This window comes from Heliangelus exortis, chromosome 10, assembly GCF_036169615.1.
Source record: "Heliangelus exortis chromosome 10, bHelExo1.hap1, whole genome shotgun sequence".
Lineage (NCBI taxonomy): Eukaryota > Metazoa > Chordata > Aves > Apodiformes > Trochilidae > Heliangelus > Heliangelus exortis.
In genome coordinates, this window is record NC_092431.1 from 127,110 (window position 1) to 150,084 (window position 22,975).

The following is a 22,975-nucleotide window of genomic DNA, read 5'->3' on the forward strand; positions in this document are numbered from 1 at the left end:
CCACTGGCAGACCCATCTGGGCCAGGGGTGTTGGTGCTGCAGGGCTGGGGACAAGGGACAGGAACCAAGGGACAAGCCTGTCACATGGTGGGCACTTGGCTGTCACCCAGCATGTGTCAGGGTCTGTGGGCAGTTTTGGGGTGGAGGCAGATTGTCCTTGGTGTGGTGTGACTGCAATGCTGGAGGGGCTGCATGGGTGGGAGCTGAGCTCAGCTCTGTCGGGGGAGGTTTCTTCATAAAATCTGCTTCACAATAGCAAGAAGGAATGCCTGGCTGGGGGCCGGGAGGGGCCTGGGAGCTGGGGGGGTTCCTGGGAGCACCTGGTAGTGGCAGTAGCCAGACCTGGGTGGACACAGGATGGGGGTACCCTGTGACACCCTGGTACTGGGGCATGCAGGGAGCAGCGTGGGGTGTATCTGGTGTAAATACTGCAAGAGAGAGATGAGGGGTGGTCTGGTGGGTGATGGTCAAGCAGGGTGGTTGGGGGGACCAGAGGTAGTGCTGGTTCCTCTGTCCCCATGGGCAGGGGTGACTGCAGGTGGGCACTGGCTCAGAGCTGTGACAGTTGCTTAGGTTTGGGTGGTGGTGGTGGAGGTATCTTCGGCCCTTTACTCCCATCTGCCACGGGCGATGCGGGTGCAGAGGGTGTTACTGGGGTGGGCGTCATAGGGGGGCAGTGGGGGCCATGTCTGACTGTGCCATCTGGCTGTGCCATCACTCTGCTCCAGGAAGGTCTTGTAGACAGTGGGGCTGATCTTGTAGGGCAGTGGTGGGGCCTTACTGGCACTCTTTGCCCGCCTGCTGAAGCCAATGGGAGACAGGGACAGCCCTGCGCAGGCAGGGGAGGTGCGCTGGGTGGGTCATCCGGCCCGGGGGCCCTGGGGGTGCCAGGGCTAGTGGGAAGTGGGGCTCTGGATCCCACTGATCAGCCCAGTGGTATGAGGGCTGGAAGTGATGACCAGCAGCTCTATTTGGGGTGTTCGGGAGGGGACACGTGAGGCCCCAGGGTCTGTCCGTGTCACCGAGTGCCTCCCAGATATGCTGATGCCGTTGTGGAGAGGGGGTGAAGGGTGCAGGGCAGGGCTCCTGATGCCCACACTGCTGGGCTGGGGGCCTGACCCTGCTTGTGGAGACAAGGGATGGATGCTGTGTGGGGCCTCAGGGGCCACCCATCTCAGTCATTCCCAGGATGGGGGGCTGGGAAGGCTTCAGCAGGTGGTGGCTGTGGTGCTGTGGCAGTACCTGTGGCGCTGGGATGGGCTCCAATGGCGTCTCGGCTTGCTGGGGGCTGTTTCCCCTCGGAGCTACTCTTGTTCATGTTGTGGGAGAGTCTCCACTTCTCATCCTGGGACACTGAGGGGAAGGTCAGTGCCTTGGGGTAAGGACTAGGCTGCACAGCAGCCCCCGTGGCAGCCCCAGGAACACCAGAACCTCTGCCAGGGAACAATGCTCCAAGGCAACCCCTGCCCACAGCCCTGACTCTGGGCTGGGGGAGTGCAATGGGGTTCCTGGGGAGGGGACCTCAAACTGCAGAGATGTCCATCAGGGGGTGCAGAGCTCAGCCCAGGGTGCTGTGGCACTGGGACAGGAGGGGCTGTGGGGGCTGGAGCCAGCTCAGGCTCCCCCCAGCCCCAGCTGCTGCAGCTCCTTTTCCCAGGACTGCCCACACAGACATGTCCCTTGACCACCCTGCTGCAGATGAGTCCCCAGCACCTTCAGGCCCCCTGCTATCTGTCCCTGACCTGCTCCCCAGGTCCCCATCCTGCTCCTGCGCTTCCTCGTCATTCTCCCCCTGCAGCCTGGGCCCATCTCACCCTGGGGGTCCCTGGGCAGTGTCCTGTCCCATCTGAAGCCCCAGCTCTGCCTGCCCCAGATCCCCTATCTCCAAGGTGATGCTCAGCCCTCAAGCCCATGGGCTTTGTGCTCCAGCTGCAGCTGGTAGACACAAGAGCTGGGGGGATATTGCACATACACGGGATGGGATATAGGGGGGTCTAGAGCAGAGCTCTGATTGCTGGTATCCCTTGGTTACTCCTTGCTTTCAGGATGGGTTCCTCTGGGCACCAGGGAGGCAGGACCCCTATCACCCATAGCTCCCAGGACAGCCCCAGCCCCACTTCTCCCACGGACACCCCAGTGGGGTGAGTTTTCTGTCTTGGAAGAGATAAATATCACCTCACCATACACTGGGAAAAGCTTTTGCATGCAGAAGCCCCACAGCCACTAGAGTAGAGCAGTGGCAATGCAGATGTTTATGCGGACCTCGCTCCCACTGTGCCACTCATCCCTGTCCCTTGCCCCTGGCTCTTGCAACCCCACCTCCCAGGGGAGGCCAGGAATTGCCTCCACCCACCCTGCAAGGAGTGTCCACCCTGGGTGAGGCACTCCCCTGGCTGAAGCTCTTGGCCTGCTTGTACTCACAGAGCATCACGTCAAAGAAGATGGGGATGGTGGACTTGTGCAACTCTGGGTCTGGCACCAGCGTCATCTCCAGGATGGGATCCACCATGTCGATCTTGCATGGGCCTGGGGAGGGCAAGGAAGGCTGGGGGGCCTGGGCTCCTGCAGAACCAGCCTTGACCTGCAGCCCTGGGGCTGTGAACGGTCAGCAATGCATGGAAGAGGAGAGGGAATGAAGCTGGGAAGAGTTCTGCACATCTGGGGCAGGTGGCCCTGGTACAGCCAGGGAGTCCAGGCAGCCATGCCGGTGGGCAGGGATGCCGTGTGGGCAGGACAGCATGACAAACACCATGGGACTTTCTACTCTGGTCAATTCTGGTATCTATCTTGTCCGTTCCTCCCCAAAGCAGGGCTGCAGGTGGGACCTCTTTACTCCTGGAGGGTAAAATGTTCCTCAGAGCTGAGCAGTGGCCTTAGCTCTGCACACCAGTCTCTAGCAGTAACTATAAACATTGAGCACTATCAGTCCTAGATGCAGACACTGTCTGAGAAACTTGCTGTTAATTTCAGCAACTGCAGCTACTTACAAGAGACTCAGTTGAAAGCAAAAGTACAAGACAGAAAATCACCTTTATCCTGGCCCAAACCAGGACAGGCATGAAGGAACTTGCTGTGGGGTGCTGAGGGAAGGGCAGAAACACTACTACTGCCACTCAGTGCCTACATGTCCCCTGCCCAGGCCCCAGCAAAGCTCCCGGGCTCCCCCACCCAACCCCAACACTTGCAGATCCCTCCCAGCTCAGAGGTAGGTCCTCACCGGTTCTGCAACATGTTCATCACCATCCAGTCAGAGGGGTACATTTGCCAATCAGGTCCTTGAAGAGGATGAAAGTCTCTATGAGGAAGTCTTGCCAAGGAGATGTCAGGACCGGTGCCCTTCCAGGATGATGCTGCGATGAGCACCAGGGCTGGGAGCAGCAGCCAGAGCTTCTCCCAGGACCAGTGGGGTGATGGAGGGCCTGGGTCTCTGTTTGGGGCAGCATTCACCACCAACTCGGGACAGGAGGGGAACACTTTGATGTAGGAGCTGTATATTGCCCTTGTCCATCTGGCTCAGGATGGCAGCCATGCAAGTCACATAGTGGTTCTGGGGGAGAGGGTTTGGTCAGGCCCTGCAGAGGGCCCCACAGCTGGCACCCCAGGGTGTTCTGGTGAGGGGAAACCCCTATGGGCAGCATCACGGGGTGTTCCTCCAGTGGGTCTGTATCCCAGCTGCCCCGGGGGCCCCTTGCCTCCCTGGCCCCCTTCTCCCAGGCTTTCCAGACCTCTCTCCTGCCCCATACAGCCCCTAGTTTTGTAGCCAGTCTGGTCCTGCTCCTGGGGTGGGAGAGTTTTGACAGCTGTCATGATGGTGGGGAGGACGCATAGCAATGCAGCATATTTGCCATAGCATACATCTGTAATTTTAAAGGTAATTTAAGGCAATATGTGGATGCAAGAGCATTTTGAAAATGGCAAGTGGTTTCTTTTTGGAGGGTCTGCCCAGACTGCCATGGAGGTCGTGCAGGCATCTGCAGTGATCCTGCAGGTTCCTGGTCATCAGTAGCAGTTCAGGTGAGTCCAGAAAGTGCCACAAATCCACCCGTATTCCCTGAGTGTCTGTGTGCAGTAATGCATAACCCTGGTCTCGGGAGGGAGCTGGGGTCAGAGTCCTCCCGGAGGTCAAAGCCCGTTTCTCGTGCCCCTGCCAGGGGTGGATGTCACCCACCGCAGGGTGAAGCGCTGCGTGACCTATGGGGTAAGGCAGGAAAGCGATGGGAGCAACTTCAGCTGCAACTAAGCCTGCCCTTGGGGACTCGATGGGATTACTTCAGCCACCTGGAAACAGCTAGAACTGGATTCAGGTGAACTCCCTACCCCGCCTGCTACTCCACCTGCAAGGAAAACAGTTTATATTGAAATGACGGTACCGAGAGCTGCCCCGCTCCTGTTCCCCCCGTCCTGTTCGGGGACGGGCTCAGGGGCCCAACCGGGCCCCCATACGTGAATGGTCCCGGACAACCCCTAGCTGTCCCGTGTGCCCGAGACCGGCCACGGCGCCTCCCCCCTCGGGAACGAGAGCTACCCCGCGGGCCCAGTCCTGGTCCCCTTCCCTTCTCTGTCCGCGCTGCCGGGGATGGGCTGGGGTGGGGCCGGGGCAGTGCAGGACCCGCCTGGGCGGGGTACCGAGAATACCAGGACTCCGATGCTGCACACCGCGAGGCTCCGCCCGGGCATCCCGCACCTCGCCTCCCGCCCGCCCCGGCACCGACAGCAGCTCCGCCCCGGTCCCGGCGAGCCCGCGCGGCTCTGCCCCGCCCCGCCCCGCCGAGTTCCGCGCCCGCTGCTGGCGCCCGCGCCGCTGTCGCTGAGCACCAGGTACTCGGTCTGGGAGCGGGGCTGGGAGTGGGGCGGAGGGGCCGGGCCGGGCTCTGTGGGCATCGGTCCTGCGGCACCGGGAGCGCCGTGGCAACCGGCGCCGTGAGCCCGGGCGGTGCGGGGACCCGGGGACGGGACCCGCCGGTGCGTGGAGCCCAAAACCCGCACCCCGTGGTGGTGCCGGGGCCGGACGAGCACCGGCGGGGTGCTCAGGGTTAGCGGGGCTGGAGCAGTGACCCCGGCTGGGCTGGGGGGGTGACCATGGGTGTCCAGGCGGCCGTGCCCCTTCCCTCTTCTCTCCCGCCGCCGCTGCGCGGTTCCCGGCCCCAGGGGAGCTCCGATCCCACCACAGCTGCCGGGGGTCGCAGCCCCTCCCCCACCGGGTCCTCTCCTATCCTTCCCTGCTGCGAGGCAAGCGCTGCCCGGGTAAGTGCGTGAGGCATAGGGCTGGTGGCACCCAGGTGGTCGGCGACACCCCATACTGAGCATCCTGTGCCTGGCACCCTACGCCGGGCAGCGGCACCCTGTGCCGGGCGAGCCGTTGGGGGCTCGCGGTGAGCTGGGGAGCACAACCGTGCTGGGGGCAATGTTGTGCCGGGGGCTGCTGCGTTAGAAGGGTAGAAGACCTCTGAGGGCTGGGCCCCCGTGCTGCAGCCCCGCTCCCCTGCCCGCTCTGCAGCCCCGAGTGGGAGCTGTGGGCAGCATGCTGGATTCAGCTGCCCAGCCCTCTGCTTTGCTCTCCCTGCTCAGGAGATGTGTCCATCAGCCTGGGCTGCGTTTTTCAGACACACGCACACGCGTGATCCCAGGGATGTCACTTTCTCTACCGCACGCCGCGGTGACGCCGGTCGAGGGCACGGCTGCTGGTGCTGGAGGGATACAGCCCACGTTGCTCCCAGCAACTCCCAGCGCTGAGCTCTGCCTTCGAGGCCTTTTGTGTCAGCTGGAGCAGAGCTGGGCACAGCCCGAGTTGCTCCCGCTGAGATAGGAAGGCGAAGCTTTGGCTCCAGTCCCTCTCCTCCCTGGGAAAGTGCAGGCAAAACCCCGCTATAGCTGCAGCTCCTCGCAGAGGAGCCTGGAGAAGAGATCTCTGTGGAGCTGTTGTCCGCTTAGGAGCAGGAAGTGGATACATGTGAGTAACCGCCAGGACCAGGGCTCTTCCGGCATGTCCCCATATGAGAGTGGCTGCCAGCACAGGGCATCTCCCCGGGGACTTGGGAGTGAGTCTCTTGAGACAGCTGTGGTGGCAGTGGATACTGCGAACTGCCAGCTGTGCTGCCTGAGGAGGGGGCCAGGAAGAGACCCTCGGGCGGAGCTGGGCTTCACCTGACACCCACTGTCTTTCCCAGTGTGTCTCCTCTCTCTGGGAAGTGTTCAGTCTTTCAGCTCAGAGAGGTGAATTTAAACACAGAAGCTCCTGTAGACTGAGGCTATCTTCTTTATGAATTATAATTATTATAATTATTTAATAGTACAGTAGCATCCAGGGGGCACAAATGATTAGTGGCTCTATTCCCATCCGTAGGAGCAACACTGTTCCAGGTCTAACTGGTGCTTTTGGACAGGGTCTCTCTTGTGTGTTGCTCTGTATTATCCTGGCTGTTTGGTGGGTGAGGAAACAGAGGCACATGGCAAAGACAGACACTTGCTAATTCCTAAATTCCCCTGGTAGCTAGTGTTGTCTAAAGCGCATGAAGATAAAGGGGGGGCTGACTGCTAGATTGAAAATCCACTTAGAGGCAGGAATTTGTATTCTGAAAAGGCATTCTCACTCTCTGTGCTCGGAGGCTGCGGCTGCAGAGCCCTCCTGTGCTGACTGCCAGCACTGTGGGGGTGACAGGGCTGCTGGGGGTGGGGGGCTACAGCCCATGCCTGGGGCTCAGCTTCCCCTCCCCAGGAGTCTTGCAGGGTTGACCAGGGTGCTGTAGTTGCCTCTGAACTGCTGCATGGTGAAGCCTTTCCAGCTTTTTCCAGAAATGTGCTTTATGGACAGCTTGTGGCTTTCTAACGGGATTCCTGGCATGTGAAGGAGCACATGGAGTCCCTGTCTGCCAGGGTGCCCCAGCCCGGCCGGCTGCTCCCCTCCCCATCACCGTTTGGCTCCAGATGAGTGCCTGGGCACCATCCTCCGAGAGGTGAGGCATCCCTCCACGGGAAAGCATGGAGCCACGGGAAGTCTTGTGGCAAGCTCATGTGCGCAAAAGTCTTTGGGCTGCGTCCCACTTCCCTTGTCACATCACCTCTGTGGGAAGCCTGTGTCACAGCTGCCAGGCCACCTGGGCTCTCCTGCTCTCTGAGCTGGGTCTCTGTTTTCTCACAGCTGTCCACAGTGTCTCTAGGACTTGGAGGAACAGGGTATTGCCCAGGCCAAGTTTGCTGTGAGGGACCAGGGCATTCTCCTCCCCCAGTGGTCTCTTCTGTAAGCCTGGGAAAGGTGCTGCAGCCAGGGACAGGTGCCTGCTCCAGGAGGAGGAGGGAAGCCTCGAATGTAAAACAAATTGCTCCTGACCTCATCCTGCTCCATACAGGCTCTCAGCCCCAGGTGGGTCACCCTATGCCTTCCTATCTCTGAAATTAGGTGGTATCAGTGCTTCTCTGTCTAGCAAAGGGGTAGGAAAGCAAATAGGGAGCAGTGAGAACAGAGACATGACTGTCAGCTGTTTTAGCGTCCACAGGAGATGAAGGAGTAATTTGGTTTCTGCAGGCTCCTGAAGGCTTTGTGCAAAGGCTTTATACTTTGCTGTGTCTCCTGACCATGGAAAGTCTCCATCTCACAGCACCAGCGTATCTGCACTTGAAAGAGAGAGGAGCAATGCAAGTGAGAGTCAGTGACCTCTGTGTGCTGGGAGAAGGATGCTGCTGTCCTAATTGATGGGATCCCATCCACGGGGTATTAGCTGTGATGAGGGCAACCAGCAGCCCAGGCAGCCTGGAGAGGTGCCTTGGGGTGCCCCGGGGTGCTGACACTGCAGGAGGTGGGAGTTGGGAGCTCCCTGGTCTGGCCAGGCAATGGAAACCTTCTCTCAGGCCCTGTGGCTGGGAGAGTGACTAATTTTCCTGCAGAGCACTTCAGTCAGTGACCTAAATAGAGAGGAGTGCAGATCCCCTGCTTGTGTGAGCTGCAGCTTGCACCAGGCCTTGGCCAACATGGGGAAGGACCTGTGTGTCAGCAATGCTCCCCAGAGGCCCCAGGTTTTGCTCGCTGCAGAGGGCCCAGGACATGGCCCCAGCTGCAGGGCTCTGCCTGCCTGCTTGTTCCCAACTGTTGGAGCACAACATGAGGCTTTGCCTGAGAGGCTCCTGGGAGAGAGGGGTTGCAGCACTGCAGGTGCGGAGAGAGGGAGGCTGCAAGGACTGTGGGACATGGTTTAGCACCGGACTCAGCAGAGTTGGATTAATGGTTGGACTCGATCTTAAAGGTCTTTTCCAACCAGAATGATTCTGTAACCACGGGTCTGGGGAGCTGGCTTGGGGGACAGTGCTGGGCAGGGTCAAGCGTGGCTGAAGAAGGGACCTGTGTCCTTGCAGTGCACTGGGGCTGAAGGCTGAGAGAAGAGCTGTTGAAGCAGAAGAGCGGTATTGGCACAAGCAGTTGGACCCAAACTGGCCATTCTAGTTTCCATGCAGGAAACTAGAAGGTCTGTGAGCCTCTGACCAGCCGGGCTCTGGAAGAGCCTCCAGGAGAACCACAAGAGTAGGGCACGAGCTGGCTTTGTGGTGGAGCTTCCTCAAGCGAGGAAACAGATTTTGGGGTTGTGAGCTGCCCAAGGAGATATTTTGAGTCCTCCATCCTCAGATCCCACAGTTGCTCTGATCTGAGTACAAACGCATGGAGTCCTCTGGAAGCCAAAGTGGGATTAAGCTCTGCTGCTGAGCAATGTGTCCTGAAACTGGCTGCTGCCTGGCCCTCAGCTGAGACCAAATGCCTCATCCTTCAGTGCCACCCCTCTCAGCACCTCCTTCCTTTACATTGATCAGGAAAAGCAAAGGTTTTGTCCCAGGAGAAGCTGTTGTACCCAGTGAGTGGAGCTGGGTAATTAGCTGTTCTCTTCTGCAGTTCCAGGAGAATATGACTTCCTCTCTCATAAATCTAATCTCCTGGCTTCCTGCGTCCTGAGGAGAAGATTTATGTGTCTGCTCTGGTTTTCCCTCTGCCACAGACATTGCCAGGAGGATGAGGTGGAGGATGGGTGGAGAAAGGACCAAAACTGGCCAGGGCATAGTCAGGATTGTTGATGTCTGTGTAGAGCAGCTGGACCTTTTGCTGTTCAGTGGTTGCAGCTGGGTCTGCCCAGCCTCATCAGTCCTGGGGTTGACCTCTCCCATGGGACACTGGTGACCTTGAGTCAGGAGGAAGAGCTGAGCTCAGCCTTGCTGCCCCATGCAGAAGGAGGAGGCAGATGGAGGCTTTCCCCTCTGTTCTGCTGGACTTTTGGTGGACACAGATACGTTTCTGGATGGGACAGTGTGAAGAAGGGCTCTGTTCCTCTGAGGTCAACCCTGCAGCCCATGAGAGACAAGTCTCAAGATACAAATGTAGAAGACTTTGTGCCTCTCTCAAAAAATTCACCATCTGTCAGTACTAGACAAAGAAGAATGACTCAGTGGTGGACTGGTAGCTCTCTGAGGGGAGGCTCACAAGCCCTTTAAAGACTGCAGATTGGAGCTGACGGGCACCAGCACAGCTTGGGATAGTGGTGCAAGACCAAGTTTTGGATCCCACCATCCAAAGTTGTGTGGTGTGTTCATGGATCCAAAGGGCTCCAGGCTGGAGATGGCAGCCAGGCTGATACATGATTCATAGCCCCAGTGCTCCAGTTCCCATTGTCCTGAGGAGTAATTGATGTTTGCAGGGAGTGAGGACAATCTGAGGAGTGGATGGGAGTTGTCACCTGAAGTTCAGTGGTGTCTGTGGCTGGGTCTTGGGAAGCGTTGCTGATGCTTCATGGGCCATTCAGTGGAGGAGATGTTGTTCCCAACAGTGCTGAGCATCCTGATGAACTGGAGGGCCCACTGCTGGAGCATTCCTGTAATCCGTTGCATTACAGTAGCATCATCTGGTTTTAGCTATCAATCATCTGATGTGACCTGCTATCTCACTCATGCACTTGTAATTTCCATACAAACTAGAGGAGAAAAACACTCAGACCTTAAACTGCCAAGGCAGAGGTGCAAATGCTTTCCAAGTTGCTCTAGTGCTGGCTGGCCTCAATTCTTAAGGAAGTCCCCTTTCTGGCTGCCCCAATCCCCATTTTTTTGCTGCTCAGATCAAGAGGACGCTGGGGCTCCCACAGCAGAGACCTATCCTGCACAGCCTCTGTACTGTGCTCCTTCAGTGGCTCTGCATTTGTCTTTTTCCTTCCTTGCCCTTCTCTCAGCCTTGGTATAATCTGCATGTTTTTCTCAGTGCTGAGTTTTGTCTTTGAAGTAAGTGACAGCCAGTGCCCGTGTGGGGCTTGGCTGCACCTCTGCAGGACCACAGCTAATTGGCAATGATCACTGGACGATTATGTCTTGAGACACACTGGTTAGTCAGTTTTTAATCCATTTAATGTGTGCCACATTGCTTTAGTATTATTCTGCTTTCTTCGTCAAAATGTCAAATGCCTCACAGATATCCAAGTCTGCTCCATCGAGGCTTTTACCTTCATTGACCCAACTTGGAAGCTCATCAGAACAGACAGCAAATTGGTCGCTGAACCATGCTCTCTGTGGCCCCATGGTGAATGCCATGGCTGGTACATGCTGCCAGCCTTCACCTGGCATTAGTCAGGCTCTCAGCTCATCTTAGCCACTGCCCCTGGCCAGGCTTGGGTTGGTGGTTGAATTCCCTGGCCAGTGCCAGCCCCCCCATGCCCTCCTGGAGATCTGCTACTGTGGCTGGGTGCCTCTGCTTCCTGCATGGCCCCTTCCCAGTGGCCCTTTCTGTGCCTCCAAAATGTCCCTGGAGCTGTGGTCCCAGATGGATCCATCAGCAGAGCAGTTCCTTGGGTTCAGCTACAGTACAGGAGGGGCATCAGCTATGTCACTGGGTTACACTGTCCTGAGGTACTGACTCAATGCAACCAGCCCCCAAACAGCAGTGAAGCTGACTGCCACAAAGTGTACATAGAGATGAGTGGGGGCCCAAACTTTCAGGGTTTGACATCCTCAGCACTGCTCCCAGGTGGGGTTCGTGCATGTATAATTTATAGACCTTCTCTTTGTCCTTGTAGCTTGTCTCCCATCTTTCCAGAGGTGCAGCTGGGGTGGCAGAGGGTGTGTTGGTGGAGGGTGTGCTGATTGGCAGCACCGTGGTGGCTGTGTGGGCAGTGGCACGGACTCGTCTCACTCTTCTGTGGCTCACTATGGTGCCCCACTTGGACCCTGCAGGGAGTGTTCCTGAGGGACCACGCTGTGCCCACTGTCACTCTTGTTAAATTCTAGCACAGGCTGCCCACACGCCACGGCCCCCTGGAGCGCTCAGGGGCTGCGAGGGTCCCCAGCAGTGCTCAGACCCTGCTCCAGCGCCAGACATTCCAGCTGAGCCCCCTTTGCCCCTCGGCGCGTTGCTGACTCTGAGGTGGGACGTGGGTGTTGGACGCTGAGCTCTGGGTGCCGTCCATGGTGGCAATGTGAGCGGGGAGGGGTGCCCCCGGTGCTGGCACGTCGTGGCGGGGGTGACCACGGCTGCAGCTGTGACCGGGACGGCTCCTCCGGTGCTCGCTCCCTGCCACGGTGGGCTCAAGGCCGGTTGTGCCGGCTCTGTCCCTCACCAGTTCTCTCCTCGCCTGTTGCTGCCCATACTAGCGAGGTGCCCGTCCCTCTGCCGCCTCCCCAGCATCTCTCGGTGTCTGGGCACGGCTCCAGTCTCGGGAAGGGGAGCGCCGGGCGAGGCGTGGAGCAGTATCCCGAGGAGTGCGGTGCGGGGCCGAGGCGAGGGGGCTGCTCTGGGCCGGCGGGCACCGGGCTCTGGCACGCTCAGCGCTCGCCGGGGAAGTTGTGTCCTTCCCGGTGCCGGCTCCGGGCTGCGGTGCTGAGTCAGCCGCTTCCCTACAGCGGGACCAAGGCAAGACGGGGCGGGGGAAGAACCGGGGGGGTGTCCATCCTCAGCGAGGGCAGGAGTTAGCTGAGCAGGCAGGGCTGCTACCTCGGCGTGACAAAGAGGGTGCGGGGGTCTGCGATCTAGGGTGGGGGCCATCCTGCAGGATGCTCTGGTGGTGCGAAGGGGTGACTTTTGCCACGGGGGAGCCCACGTCGCTCCGCTCCTCGCTCATGCTGCAGGTTCCTCGGGTTGTCTGCAGACCCCAAATGGGAGATGGAACCTCCAGGCGAAGAAGAGCAACTCCCTCTCTCCCACCCTGACCCTTCTGTTGCTTCCCGACGTGAGCTGTTAGCCTTCTCGGCATCGTGGGGACATCCCGGGGGGACTCCTGGTGTGTGCCCCGTGCCCTATGGCATCGTGTGCCTGGGCAGTGCGATGGGCTGGGGCTGCAGCCGGTGAGCAGAGGCAGAACAAGGAGGGCAAGGAGGCTCAGTATTGGGTTGGGGTACAGCCAGGACAGGGCTGTGGAGGGAGCTTTGCCCAGCCTGCTTGGGAGGGGAAACCTTGCATAGCTGTGCCATAATAACGATAAGGACAGAGGACAACGGCAGGGAAGGGGACATGGCTGGGTGTGATCACCCCCCTATGCAGGATGAGTTCCCTGTGCTCTGGTCCAGCCAAGCCCCACTGGGCACGAGTTCCCTGTACCCAGCCTGCCCCATGCCCACTCCAGCCGTGCCCCACACAGGATGGGTGCCCCACATCATATCCATCCCGACGCAGAGATGCTGCCCCACATCTGTACACCCCACGCAGGAGCCCCCCTTGCACAGCCCAACTCGGGTCCTGTGCAGCAGCCCCCCATGCCTGCCCTCCAGAACACGGGTCCTCAGCCCCAGTGAGGCAGAGCTATTTTTAACAGCTGCTTCTGCTTGATTTGAGCTGTGAACTTGTAACGTGTTTACGCTAAAGGGGTTTCTTTTTTTCCTCCTCCCTTTGTGCTGAAGAGGCAGCGCTGGAGATCAAAGCTTGTCTCTTCGCGTTTGGTGACGGCGGGGCTGGCAGGGAGCGCGCAGAGACCGGGTCAGCACGGGGGACGCTCCCATCCTCGGGGGGCTTTGGCGGCAGGGCCGGGGCTGACCCACCTCTCTCGGTCCCTACAGGTGCGGTACCCAGAAGCCGTGGGCCGGGAGAGCCGGTACCCAGCACCCTGCAGCGGGCGGCACTGAGCTGGGGCGGCCGGCGGGGGCCATGGGCGGCCGGGTGCAGCGGGCATGCCTGGCAGCGGGCAGGGAGCTGTAGGGCCGGGCGGCGGGCGGCATGCCCAGCAGACCCCCGCCCGCCTCCCACCCAGTGTCCCCTCTCCGCGGTGGCGCGGGATGAGGCCGCCCGCTGCTCCGGGGACAGCTCAGGGCTCTGGCCCCCCATGCTCGGCCCCCCTCACCTTGCCGGGCCCTGAGCCATGGTCAGCCGGGAGCCCCAGCCCGGCCCGGCCCCCGCCGGCGAGGGCGGCCAGGAGAAAGCCATGACGGTGCGCTCGGTGCTGCTCAACCGCGACTCGCCCGACACCGAGAGCCGCCTCAAGCGCCGGCGGAACCGCACGCACCAGGTCCGCTTCAAGGACCTGGTGGAGGGCAGCGGGGAGCCCGCAACTGCCCCCGGCCCCAACACCCCCCGTGCCTCGCCGCCCCCCAGGGACCCCCCTGAGCCGGTGGCTCTCTGTGCCTCGCGGCGGAGCTGGCCCCAGGCCCAGCCGGGCTCGCTGACGCTGCCCATGCCCAGGAAGGTCTGCATGAACACCGCCATCCAGACCTCCCCGAGCCTCCACAAACCCTTCCCGGCCTCACAGCCCCGCAGCAAAAGCGTCTGCGATGTGGCCGGGGATGCGGGGAACATCCGGTGTCCGAGGGGAGCCGTGCCCACCGGTTTCAGCCGCGCTGTGCCCCCGCGGGTACCCGGCAGCCTTCCCACGCGTGACGGTGCCGCAGCCCTCCCCCAGCACGCAGCGGTGTGCCATGTGCCACCGCCACCACCCAGGGATCCCTGTCCCCCTTATCCAGGTGCAGCCGGGTGCCCCGCTGCCCGCTGCGCCCCCGAGCTCTGCCCACTGCCCCGTGCCCGGCTCCGCGGGAACCCCGGGGGCAGCCGTGGAACCGGCTCCCGCCCAGCGTCCGTGCCCTGCGGCCAGCCCTGGCTGCCCACCGAGCCACGGGGGCTCGGCCGGAGCGACTCGGAGCAGACCCTGCCCCGCGGGCACCCACTGTCCCAGCCCTCCCAGCACACTGACAGCCACGGCCTCCACCAGCCAGCTCAGGGCAGCCCACCGCGGGACCCCCCACCGCCCCAGCACCAGCTCTGCCACACGCCCTGGGGGGGGCCTTGCTGCATCTCGCCAGCCCCCGTCCCACTATCCCCGGGCTGGCACATCTCTGCCGACGCTGCACCAGAGAAGACACCAGCTGTGCTCTGCCATCTGGACCCCCATGACATCGGCAGACGGATACACACCACCGAGCCAGGGCACGGCTGGGCAGGACCAGAGGGGCCCGAGGATCTTCAGCCCCCGGCCCCACAGGACCCTGGTATGGGGACACAGCCAGCCAGGCAAGCACTGGAGGTCCCCCAGCACAGCCAGCCCTGCCTCACCGCCAGGCAGTCAGAGACACTGCGACATGTCCAGGACCTTCTACAGCTGGTGGTGGTGACCAAGGGACCATTGGGACCACCAGCAGGGAATGAGGACACCCAGACATCTCAGGGAGAGGGTCGCCGGGGGCCTGGGGAGCCAGGGGACCTACAGTCCCAGCTGCAGTCCCTGGAAGGGGTGCTGGAGACCAGCCAACAAACCATCCGTGTGCTGCTGGATGTCATCCAGGACCTGGAGAAGAAGGAGGCCCAGCGGGATGGGTGAGCAAACAGGGATGGAAGTGGGGATGGGGGGCTGATGTCCCTGAGGGGGCTGTGGATGGACAATGGGGAACGTGGGGGGTGACATGCCAGAGATTTGGGTGCCTCCACTTCCTGGATACGTTTCCCCTGAGAAACTCAGTTCAAAACCGCATTCATTATAGAGCCAGAGGCTTTAGGCTGGAAGAGACCTTAGATTTCATCCAGTGCCACCCCCTGCCATGGTCAGGGACACCTCCCACCAACCTAGGTTGCTCCAAGCCCCATCCAACCCTCAACACTGCCTGAGATGGGGCAGCCACAGCTTCTCTGGGCAGCCTGGGCTAGGGGCTCAGCACCCTCACACCATAGAATTTCTCCCTCAGATCTCTCTATCTCCCCTCTTGCAGCTGGAAACCCTTGCCCCTTGTCCCATCATTCCAAAGGCCCTTGACCAAAGTCCTTCTATAGCTTTCCTGGAGCCCCTTCTGAGACAGCAAGGCTGCTATGAGGTTGCTTAATAAAGATAACAAAGCCCATGTTGGCTGCACTGCTTATGGTTGGCATTTCAGGTCCAGTTGTGCTGTCAGTGGGGACAGTGGGGGCACTGGGATGGGAAAGCTCGTTAGCTTTGCAGCTCATTAGTTTGGTCTCACAGGTGGGCAGGGGTCTAGCCTGCCAGGGACACTGAAGTTGGTGGCAATATTGGTATGTTTGATGTGGCAGACAGGAGGAGGTCTATGCCTGCCAGGTGGGCAGTTCCCAGTGGTCCTGGCCCTGCTGCCTGCACACATGTTTGTTTTATCTAAAACAAGTGACCACTAATTACCTTCCTCCTATCAGGGGTGCCAGAAGTGGCCTGGGTCCCAGAGAGGTGACAGCAGAAGCTGCCTGGGAAGTGACCCCTTGCCTGGCTACTGCTTTTTGGTGTACCCGTAGAGCCCTGGCTGTGCCGTGGCTGTGCCAAGCCTCGTCCCTGGGGGCTATGGTGAGGGCATGTGCAGAGTGGTGCCTGTTGAGAGCAGGTTTGCTCTCACAGTCAGAATTAGGTTTCTCTGCTTGGACAGCTTTTTTAGCTTCACTGCAGGCAGCTTAAATAAGATCTCAGCTCTGTATACTGATGCAGTCAAATGAGCAAACAAATGCCCAGAGACATGAGGAATGGGAGAAGAAGTCACATAAAAAATTATCCTGGTGTCCTGATGCTGAGGAACAGCGTGGCCTCGTTTGCCGCAGGTCAGTGTTCTGTGGGCTCTTGGTGGCACCAGAGCAGTGCCACCAGCCCCAGTGCCACTCACTGTGGAATGTGTCCTCCAGGGTCCAGGAGTCTCCCACTGGTAACATCCCACACCGACCACCCTCAGGATTAGCTTCGTTCTGGTGGGGGGGTGCAGTTTATACAGCACACACAGTGTTATACATACCTTAAATATATATGTATATACATATATATATATATATGTGGCATCATGGTCTAATTTATGTGCTGAGTATAATCCCAATTGTAATATATAATTTGGTGCATTAAAAGACCTAGTTTTTGAGGACTGAGAACAATCATGATCAAGGTCAAGCATTAGGAGGCAGATTAAAAGAGGAAACTGTGACTGCTATGTGGGACGGGGGGGCTCATCTGCCCCCCAGAGCTACAGCCATCCCTACCAAGGAGGGACCATGGGGGCCTGGGGGCAGAGTCCTCAAGGATCATCCAAAGCATTTCACAGGACTCTCCTCATGCAGTTCTGGGAGCACCAGAGTCAGCACCGGGTAGCACCCACCTGTGGTGCTGGGGTCTATGGGCAAGCCCCCCAGCACAGCCCCAGCAGACCCCCAGTTAAGTGGTGACCTGGGCTGGCCATGGGCATGGGGTGCAGCTCCAGGATGGAGATGGAAGGAGATGTGAAGGCTTCAGTGTTTCTGCTGTGCCCAGTCTCTGATTTGCAACCACTAGGGAAATCTGCGGAGCCGAGCGGCACACTTGGCCTGGCATCAAACGGCATCTCTGAGGGAGAGAGATGGGGAGATCCATGGAGGAGCTGGGACTCCAGGGAGGAGAGGAGCTGGGATCCCAGGGAAGGGAAGAGCTGGATCCCAGAGAAGAGAGGAGCTGAGTCTCATCTCCTGATTATTGGAACATGAACTTGAGATGCAGATGAGGGTTCTGGGAGGGCTGGGGAGGGAAAGCGTGGCTCAAGGCCCTTGTGCTGTGTCACAGGCGACACTCGTACCGGACGGGACAAGACATAGCCAACTGCGGGACGTGCCGGGACTGTGCCTGCATCATCTACAGGTGAGGGACCAGGGACCACCTGCAGATGCTGGGACTGCTTTACTCCCTCAGTTTTGGGGAAAGGTGCCTTGTGCCCCCCCTGGTGCAGCAGTGACATGGCCAGGGCTGTGTCCCCATCAGCCCTTGGGGAGGGGGCAGTTGGTGTTTCTCCCACCACATCTGCACAGCAGCACTGCCTCCATCTCTTGTTCATGGCTGATTTACACCCCCACTCCTCTGCTGGGGCTCGGGGGGCACTTCAGCACTAATTGGGTCTGATGAGCTTGTCGCCAGGCAGCTCTACGGTAGGGAGAGATGTCACATCTGGGGGAGGTGGCTCTCTGTAAGTGCCAGGCTCCCACTGGGGACTCCCTCTGGGCTCTGCTGCCATCCACATGATGGGAGAAGGCTCCAGTGGGACACAGGGAGTGGGGGCAGCACTGAGTGCATGGGGTGCCAGGAGCTGGTGTGCCAGCCCTCAGGGACACCCACAGTGAGGAGCAGACCTGCCCACCTGTTTCCCAGGACCCCCTGCCTGTGTACCTTGAAAGCCCCCTCTGCTTTGGGGCTGGGGAGCGGGGGTGCCTCCGCAGGCTGTGTGTGGGGGGTGCTACAGCTCACTCCTTTGGCTGGGAACAATCAGTGTCCTCACAGGGTGAAGTGATGGGAAGTGACAGGAGGTGATGGGAGGTGACAGGAGGTGACAGGAGGTGTTAGCATGCCGTGTGGGGCTCATGAGGTGAACCCCCTGTGTGGGGTGGCTGTGCCATGTGCATGGTCCCATACACAGCAGCACCTCACTGATCTGATGGGACATAGCTGTCCCAGCCAGGAGGTGGCACAGCACGTGGCCACCCCACGCTGCGGGTGCTGCGGGGACACCAGGGGCTCCATCACCAGCAGGAAACCTGCAGACTGTGCTGGGGGGCACAGCTCCTCATTAACCCCCCAAACCCAGGGCCCTGTGCAGCTTTGTTCACACAGCCACATTGCACTGCAGGGTCCTGCATGAGCCCCTGCCCTTCCCTGGTGTCAGCTGTCCACTCCAGCTGCAGGATGATGGCCAGCAAGGCCAGGCTGGTCCCCTGCCATGTGTGCTCCCCTGTGTGGCAGCCTTGGGAATACAGCAGGGCCCAGGTCCCTGGAGATACATCCTGAAGACATGTGAGGTGCTGAGCTCCCTGGGGACATGTGGGGGTCTGAACTCCCCAGGGTTCTCTGGGCAGGGCACAGGGGTGGCACGTGGGGGGTGCTGCAAGCAATGGCCTCTAACACTGTCCCCTTTGTCCCCTTGCCCACAGCGTGGAGCACGATTTCCGGCAGCAGGAGGGACGCTTCCAGCGGGTGCTGAGCCACATCGAGGGTGACATGGCACCCAGTTCCCCCACAGCAGGTCTCCCCCAGCCCCAGCAGGAGCTGTCGCCAGTGACAAAGCTGCCTGCCAAGCTGGATGCCAAGAAATCCAGGCGCAAATGCTTCTGGTTCCTGTGAGCCAGCAGTGCCCAGTGGGCCAGGTGCACAGAGGCACCACCCCAGCACTGACCCCCTGCCCACATCTCCTTCCTCCTCTCCCTCCCTCTGACGGTAGGGTTTGAGTAGCACCAGCTTTTATATTTTTAACCGTTCGGTTTGATCTATCAAAGTCCCTGTGTAAATAAGGCAAGGGGAACAACGGCTGTGTTTAATGAGAATTCAATAAATTCTACGGAGACACTATTTTTGTTACATCCTCTCCCACCTGTGCACTTCTGTTCTGAATGAGGAGGGGCTGCTGGGAGCTGTGGTGCAGTGGGTAGGGAGCAGCAACACTTGTGCCTCAGCACCTCAGTGGGAGTAAGCCCAGCATCCAGGATGCTTCCAAACCAGGGCAGCCTCATCCCCAGAGAGCACAGAATATCAAATTATCCAGTCATGGTGGAATTGCTTGGATTAGAAAAGTCCTTTAAGATCATTGAGCCTCACTGTTATCCTAGCACTGCCAAGGCCACCACTGCCCCATGTCACTCAGCACCACATCTCCACAGTTTTGAAACCCCTCCAGGGATGGGAACTCCACCCCTGCCCTGGGCAGTCTGGGTCAGGCTCTGACAACCCTTTCTAGGGAATAATTGTTCCCAGTCTCCAATCTATCTTGGGGATTGTAGCAAGGATAAAGCTCCTGACCAGCCTGCCAGCTTTATTGCTTTGGTACAGTTAGGTCTTCAGGGAGAAGATCAAAGAACAAGATGTCAAACTGCTGGCGTAGCCCAAGGAGGCTCATCCAAAGGGCTGAGCTGCCACTCTACCTCCCAAACCTTCTCCAGCACAGCATGGCACACCACACCACACCACACCACACACCACACCACACCACACCACACCACACCCTCCCACCTGCTCTTGGTATGTCACCCTGTGGCAGGTCACCAGGTCCAGCTGTTGGGTCCATGGTGGACACAGCCCCAACTTCCTGCACCTCCAGCCCCCCACTGCCTGCTGCTCCAGCCCCCTCCAGCAGAGCTCCCTGCAGTGTCCTGCTGGGTCCTCACCAGCACCAAGGAGCAGCACCAGTGACCCCAGCACAGGCCCCCAGACTGGTCATGTGCCACCTTCCACATCACCCAAAGGCAGCCATGGGACATGGCGCAGCCCCTGCGCTGGCACAGCAGTGGTGGTGCTGGTGATGGGACTTACCTGTAGGGAGTTCTCCCAGCCCAGGACGATCACCCTCCAGTTGACAGTGTGTAGCAGCTGCTCCAGGACCAGCTGGATTTGCTTCTTCACCTGCACCTGCAGGGCAAGAGGGGTCACGGGCATGCCTGAGCACCGGGCACTGCCTGCCACAGGGACAGGACAGGAGCACTGATGACAGCACCATCACCCCAGCCAACAGGGACCATCCCGGTGGTACAGAGCTGGCACACGGTCCCCAGCCCTGCAGACAGCAGAGCCACATGCCATCAGCCCTGTGGCACCGCTGCAATTACTGCAGCTCACCAAAAATAACAGACAAGGATGCAAAGTGTTTGCAGCAGCGGGATGGCTGGGGACAGCTGGAGACAGATGTGTCTTCACTAGCCAGAGCTGTCCTGTCCCCGAGAGCAGTCCATGCCACAGACAAAGGTAGGTTTCATCTCACATGAGGCTGGAACAAGGGAACTGTCCTCACCCAGAAGCATCCCAACTGTCCTCTTCTTAGAGGCTGCTTTAGGTTTAAAATTTAAGGCCCAGGCCTTAAGATATTTCACCCACAATTTCTAAGCGTTTCCTCCCGTTGCTGGGGCTTCTCGGTGTGGTGGGACAGGGGACATTGTGGGGTTTGTATCACCACAGTGAGAGGCAGATAAACCCTGGGGGATCTTCAGAAGGTCTTGGCACCTTCCTACCACCCAACCAGTGCCAAAGCCCCCAGAGCAGCACTCACCAGCTCCACATCTCCACAGTCCTTGTGTTGTTCCCTGTCCGTGCCCCGCTATGCTCGCAGCTCCTTCCCTTGCTGCAACAAACGGCACCCCAGGAAATGGGGCTGGTGCCCAGTAAGGATGTCCCCATCACACCAGAGAGCACCCGAGGACACTGCCCACTGCCTTCACCCTGCCCTCACCTTCTCCTGGGCCTGCAGAGCCACTGTGTCCATGCTGTCCCTTGGCTTGGAGGCCCTCTCCCCACTTGCAGGGACACTAGAGACCAGCTGAGGTGGAAATTTAAAGGCTTGTACCCCCCCCCCCAGCTTGAGCACAATCCCACTGGAATGGTGGCTGGCAGGTTCCCAATGAAGTCCCGCAGCAAGACACTGCCAGCCAGGCAAGAGGGTGGAATGAGTGTCAAAGAAAGGGCTTGTGAGAACCCTGCAGGCTTTGCAGACCCCTGCCTCAGCACCCCTCTCCCTCCTGCAGAAGACCTTTCAGGTTCTGACGGCCCGGGGTTTAGGTCAGGACTTTGGGGAGGGGACAGAGACAGGCAGGCCAGTTCCACCACACAGAGCCCCAAGGCCACCCCTGCCCAGCACAGACAAGGTACAAACACCTGGATTGAACCCCCCTGAGCTCCCACATGGGACTGGTGGCTGACTCAGCCCCCACCTTAAGCTCAGGACCCCAGGCCCTCCACCTGCCCTTGCAGCCTGTCCCCATCTGCAGCCCTGAGACCGGGGGGTCACGGCAGGGTAGCAGTGGGGACAGAGGTGGCGTCACACCCCAGCAAGGAGGAGTCAAAAATGCCAAAGACATCCTGGAGAATGGAGGGGATGTACTTCAGGGCTGCTCCCTACAAAGAGATGAGCGCTGTCCGCACCAGCCCTCCAGCCCTGCCTCATGCTCATGGGCAGGACAGACAGATGCGTGAGAGACCAGTCCTTGGTGCCAGTTCACCTGGGTTTGAAAAGCACCTGGACAAATTCACCCTGGACTCATCTCTGGAGCACAGGGAATGCACAGATGGTGGGTGCAGGACTGCAAGTGCTGGGGCAACCCTTGGAGGGCTGCTGTGTGAATCTCCCGATTCTCTAGGTGCAATTAAAAACTCTATCCCGAGTCAGCTCCCACCCACCACACCCACCTGGAGTGTTCCCTCACCTTTGGCAATTCAGTAAACACACAGAGACGTCTGAGCCCAGAGCACATTGCCCATCCCAGCACAACAGCTCTCCATTTGTAATAACTCTTTTTTTTTTTTTTTTTTTAGAACAGAGAAGATATGTATTAAGGAGATTAAAAATAGTTATTTTAATAAAGTTACGCAATGCTAATTTTAAATCAGAACACTATAAAGTCACACAGTTGTTCGTCTTGCCTGTTATGTCAGTTATCTTAGTTACATTTGTAACTTCAAAAAAGTAACAGCTAAATTTGATTTCTTTTCATTAAACTGCATGCTTAGTAAAGCTGGGCTGTTTAACACTAATCATACTGCCACCTTCCACTCGGGATGGATGGCATCCTCCCCGTGAGCCCACCGTGACCAGTGGTCACTCTCCCCGCTCCACAGTCACATAGCTTCACTTTTGGAAAAAAAATTGCTACCAGAGAACTTTTCCCATTCCTCAGGTGAAGGGACAGCCAGAGGCTCCAGAGGGAAGAGCCTAAAGAGTCTCAGCCTCCTCTCCTCAGCTCCAAATACTCTAGACAGTACAAAATCCCATAGACTAAAGCCGCCAGGCAGAGGACTGGCTGTCCCCACAGCGAGGTGGCCTCACAGAGGTGCCACACTGCCTTAGGCTGATGAATTATTGCAGCTTTAAGGACAAGAGGAGCTGCAGAGACCAGGTCAGCCTCCAGCACATCTCCTGGATCCCACTGTCAGGAACTGGTCCTCGCAGAGACCAGGGGGCTGTGAGTTCTGCAAAGCAGCTCCAGATCCCACTCAGAGAACAAGAAAATAAAGTTCTGCCCTTGTAGCACCTGCTCAAGATGTTCAGGAGACACCATTGGGTCTGGATACAGCAGGACCTGGTGGCTGGGCTGCATCAGGAACCAGTACAGGACACAGCAAAGGAACAGTGGCCAGGGTGACCAGGGACCAGGACACCTGGGAGGCCATGGGACCCTCCAGATGAGGAAGCAGTGGCCATAGTGGGCAATGCCTAAGGCCACCACAGAGCATGGCCCCAGCACCCAGACCTGCTGAACACTCCAATCCCCAAGGCAGAGCCCAGGGACTCCCAGGGGAGACATTTCCCTTGAAGTGAACAGCACATGCAGAGACCTTCAAGCCCTCCTGCAAAGTGAGAGGCACCAGAGCAGCTGTTTGCATGGGGCAAGGCAGCGAGACCCTGCTGCATGCCCTGGCTGCTTCCCGGGGAAACCGTGGGCAGCATCAGAAAACCAATTCTCAGCCCCAGATCTGCCTGCACCATCCCTGCCCCGCAGCAGACCATGCCCCACCACAGGGGTCCCATGGCTTCTCTTCAACTGTCCCCACAGCAGCTGCAGGGCTGGCAGCCCCGGTGCTGCCCACAGACCATCATCCCTCTGCCCCGGGCGGCCCCTCTGTTCCGGGTG

General features: G+C 59.1%; 1 protein-coding gene across 2 annotated transcripts; it reads left to right on the forward strand.

The window, feature by feature from the left end:
* The first annotated feature begins 4,730 nt into the window (after nucleotides 1-4,730).
* On the forward strand, nucleotides 4,731-18,722 carry LOC139800267 (INSYN2B protein-like). Of its 2 annotated transcripts, none has more exons than XM_071753023.1 (4): nucleotides 4,731-4,818; nucleotides 13,006-14,749; nucleotides 16,944-17,018; nucleotides 18,299-18,722. In XM_071753023.1, exons 2-4 carry the CDS (start codon nucleotides 13,305-13,307, stop codon nucleotides 18,486-18,488), a joined length of 1,710 nt encoding a protein of 569 aa, XP_071609124.1. In that variant the 5' UTR covers nucleotides 4,731-4,818; nucleotides 13,006-13,304; the 3' UTR covers nucleotides 18,489-18,722. The 2 variants fall into 2 exon arrangements, with proteins under 2 accessions (XP_071609124.1, XP_071609125.1); XM_071753024.1 differs by lacking the exon at nucleotides 4,731-4,818 and adding an exon at nucleotides 6,701-7,360.
* Nucleotides 18,723-22,975: the final 4,253 nt, after the last annotated feature.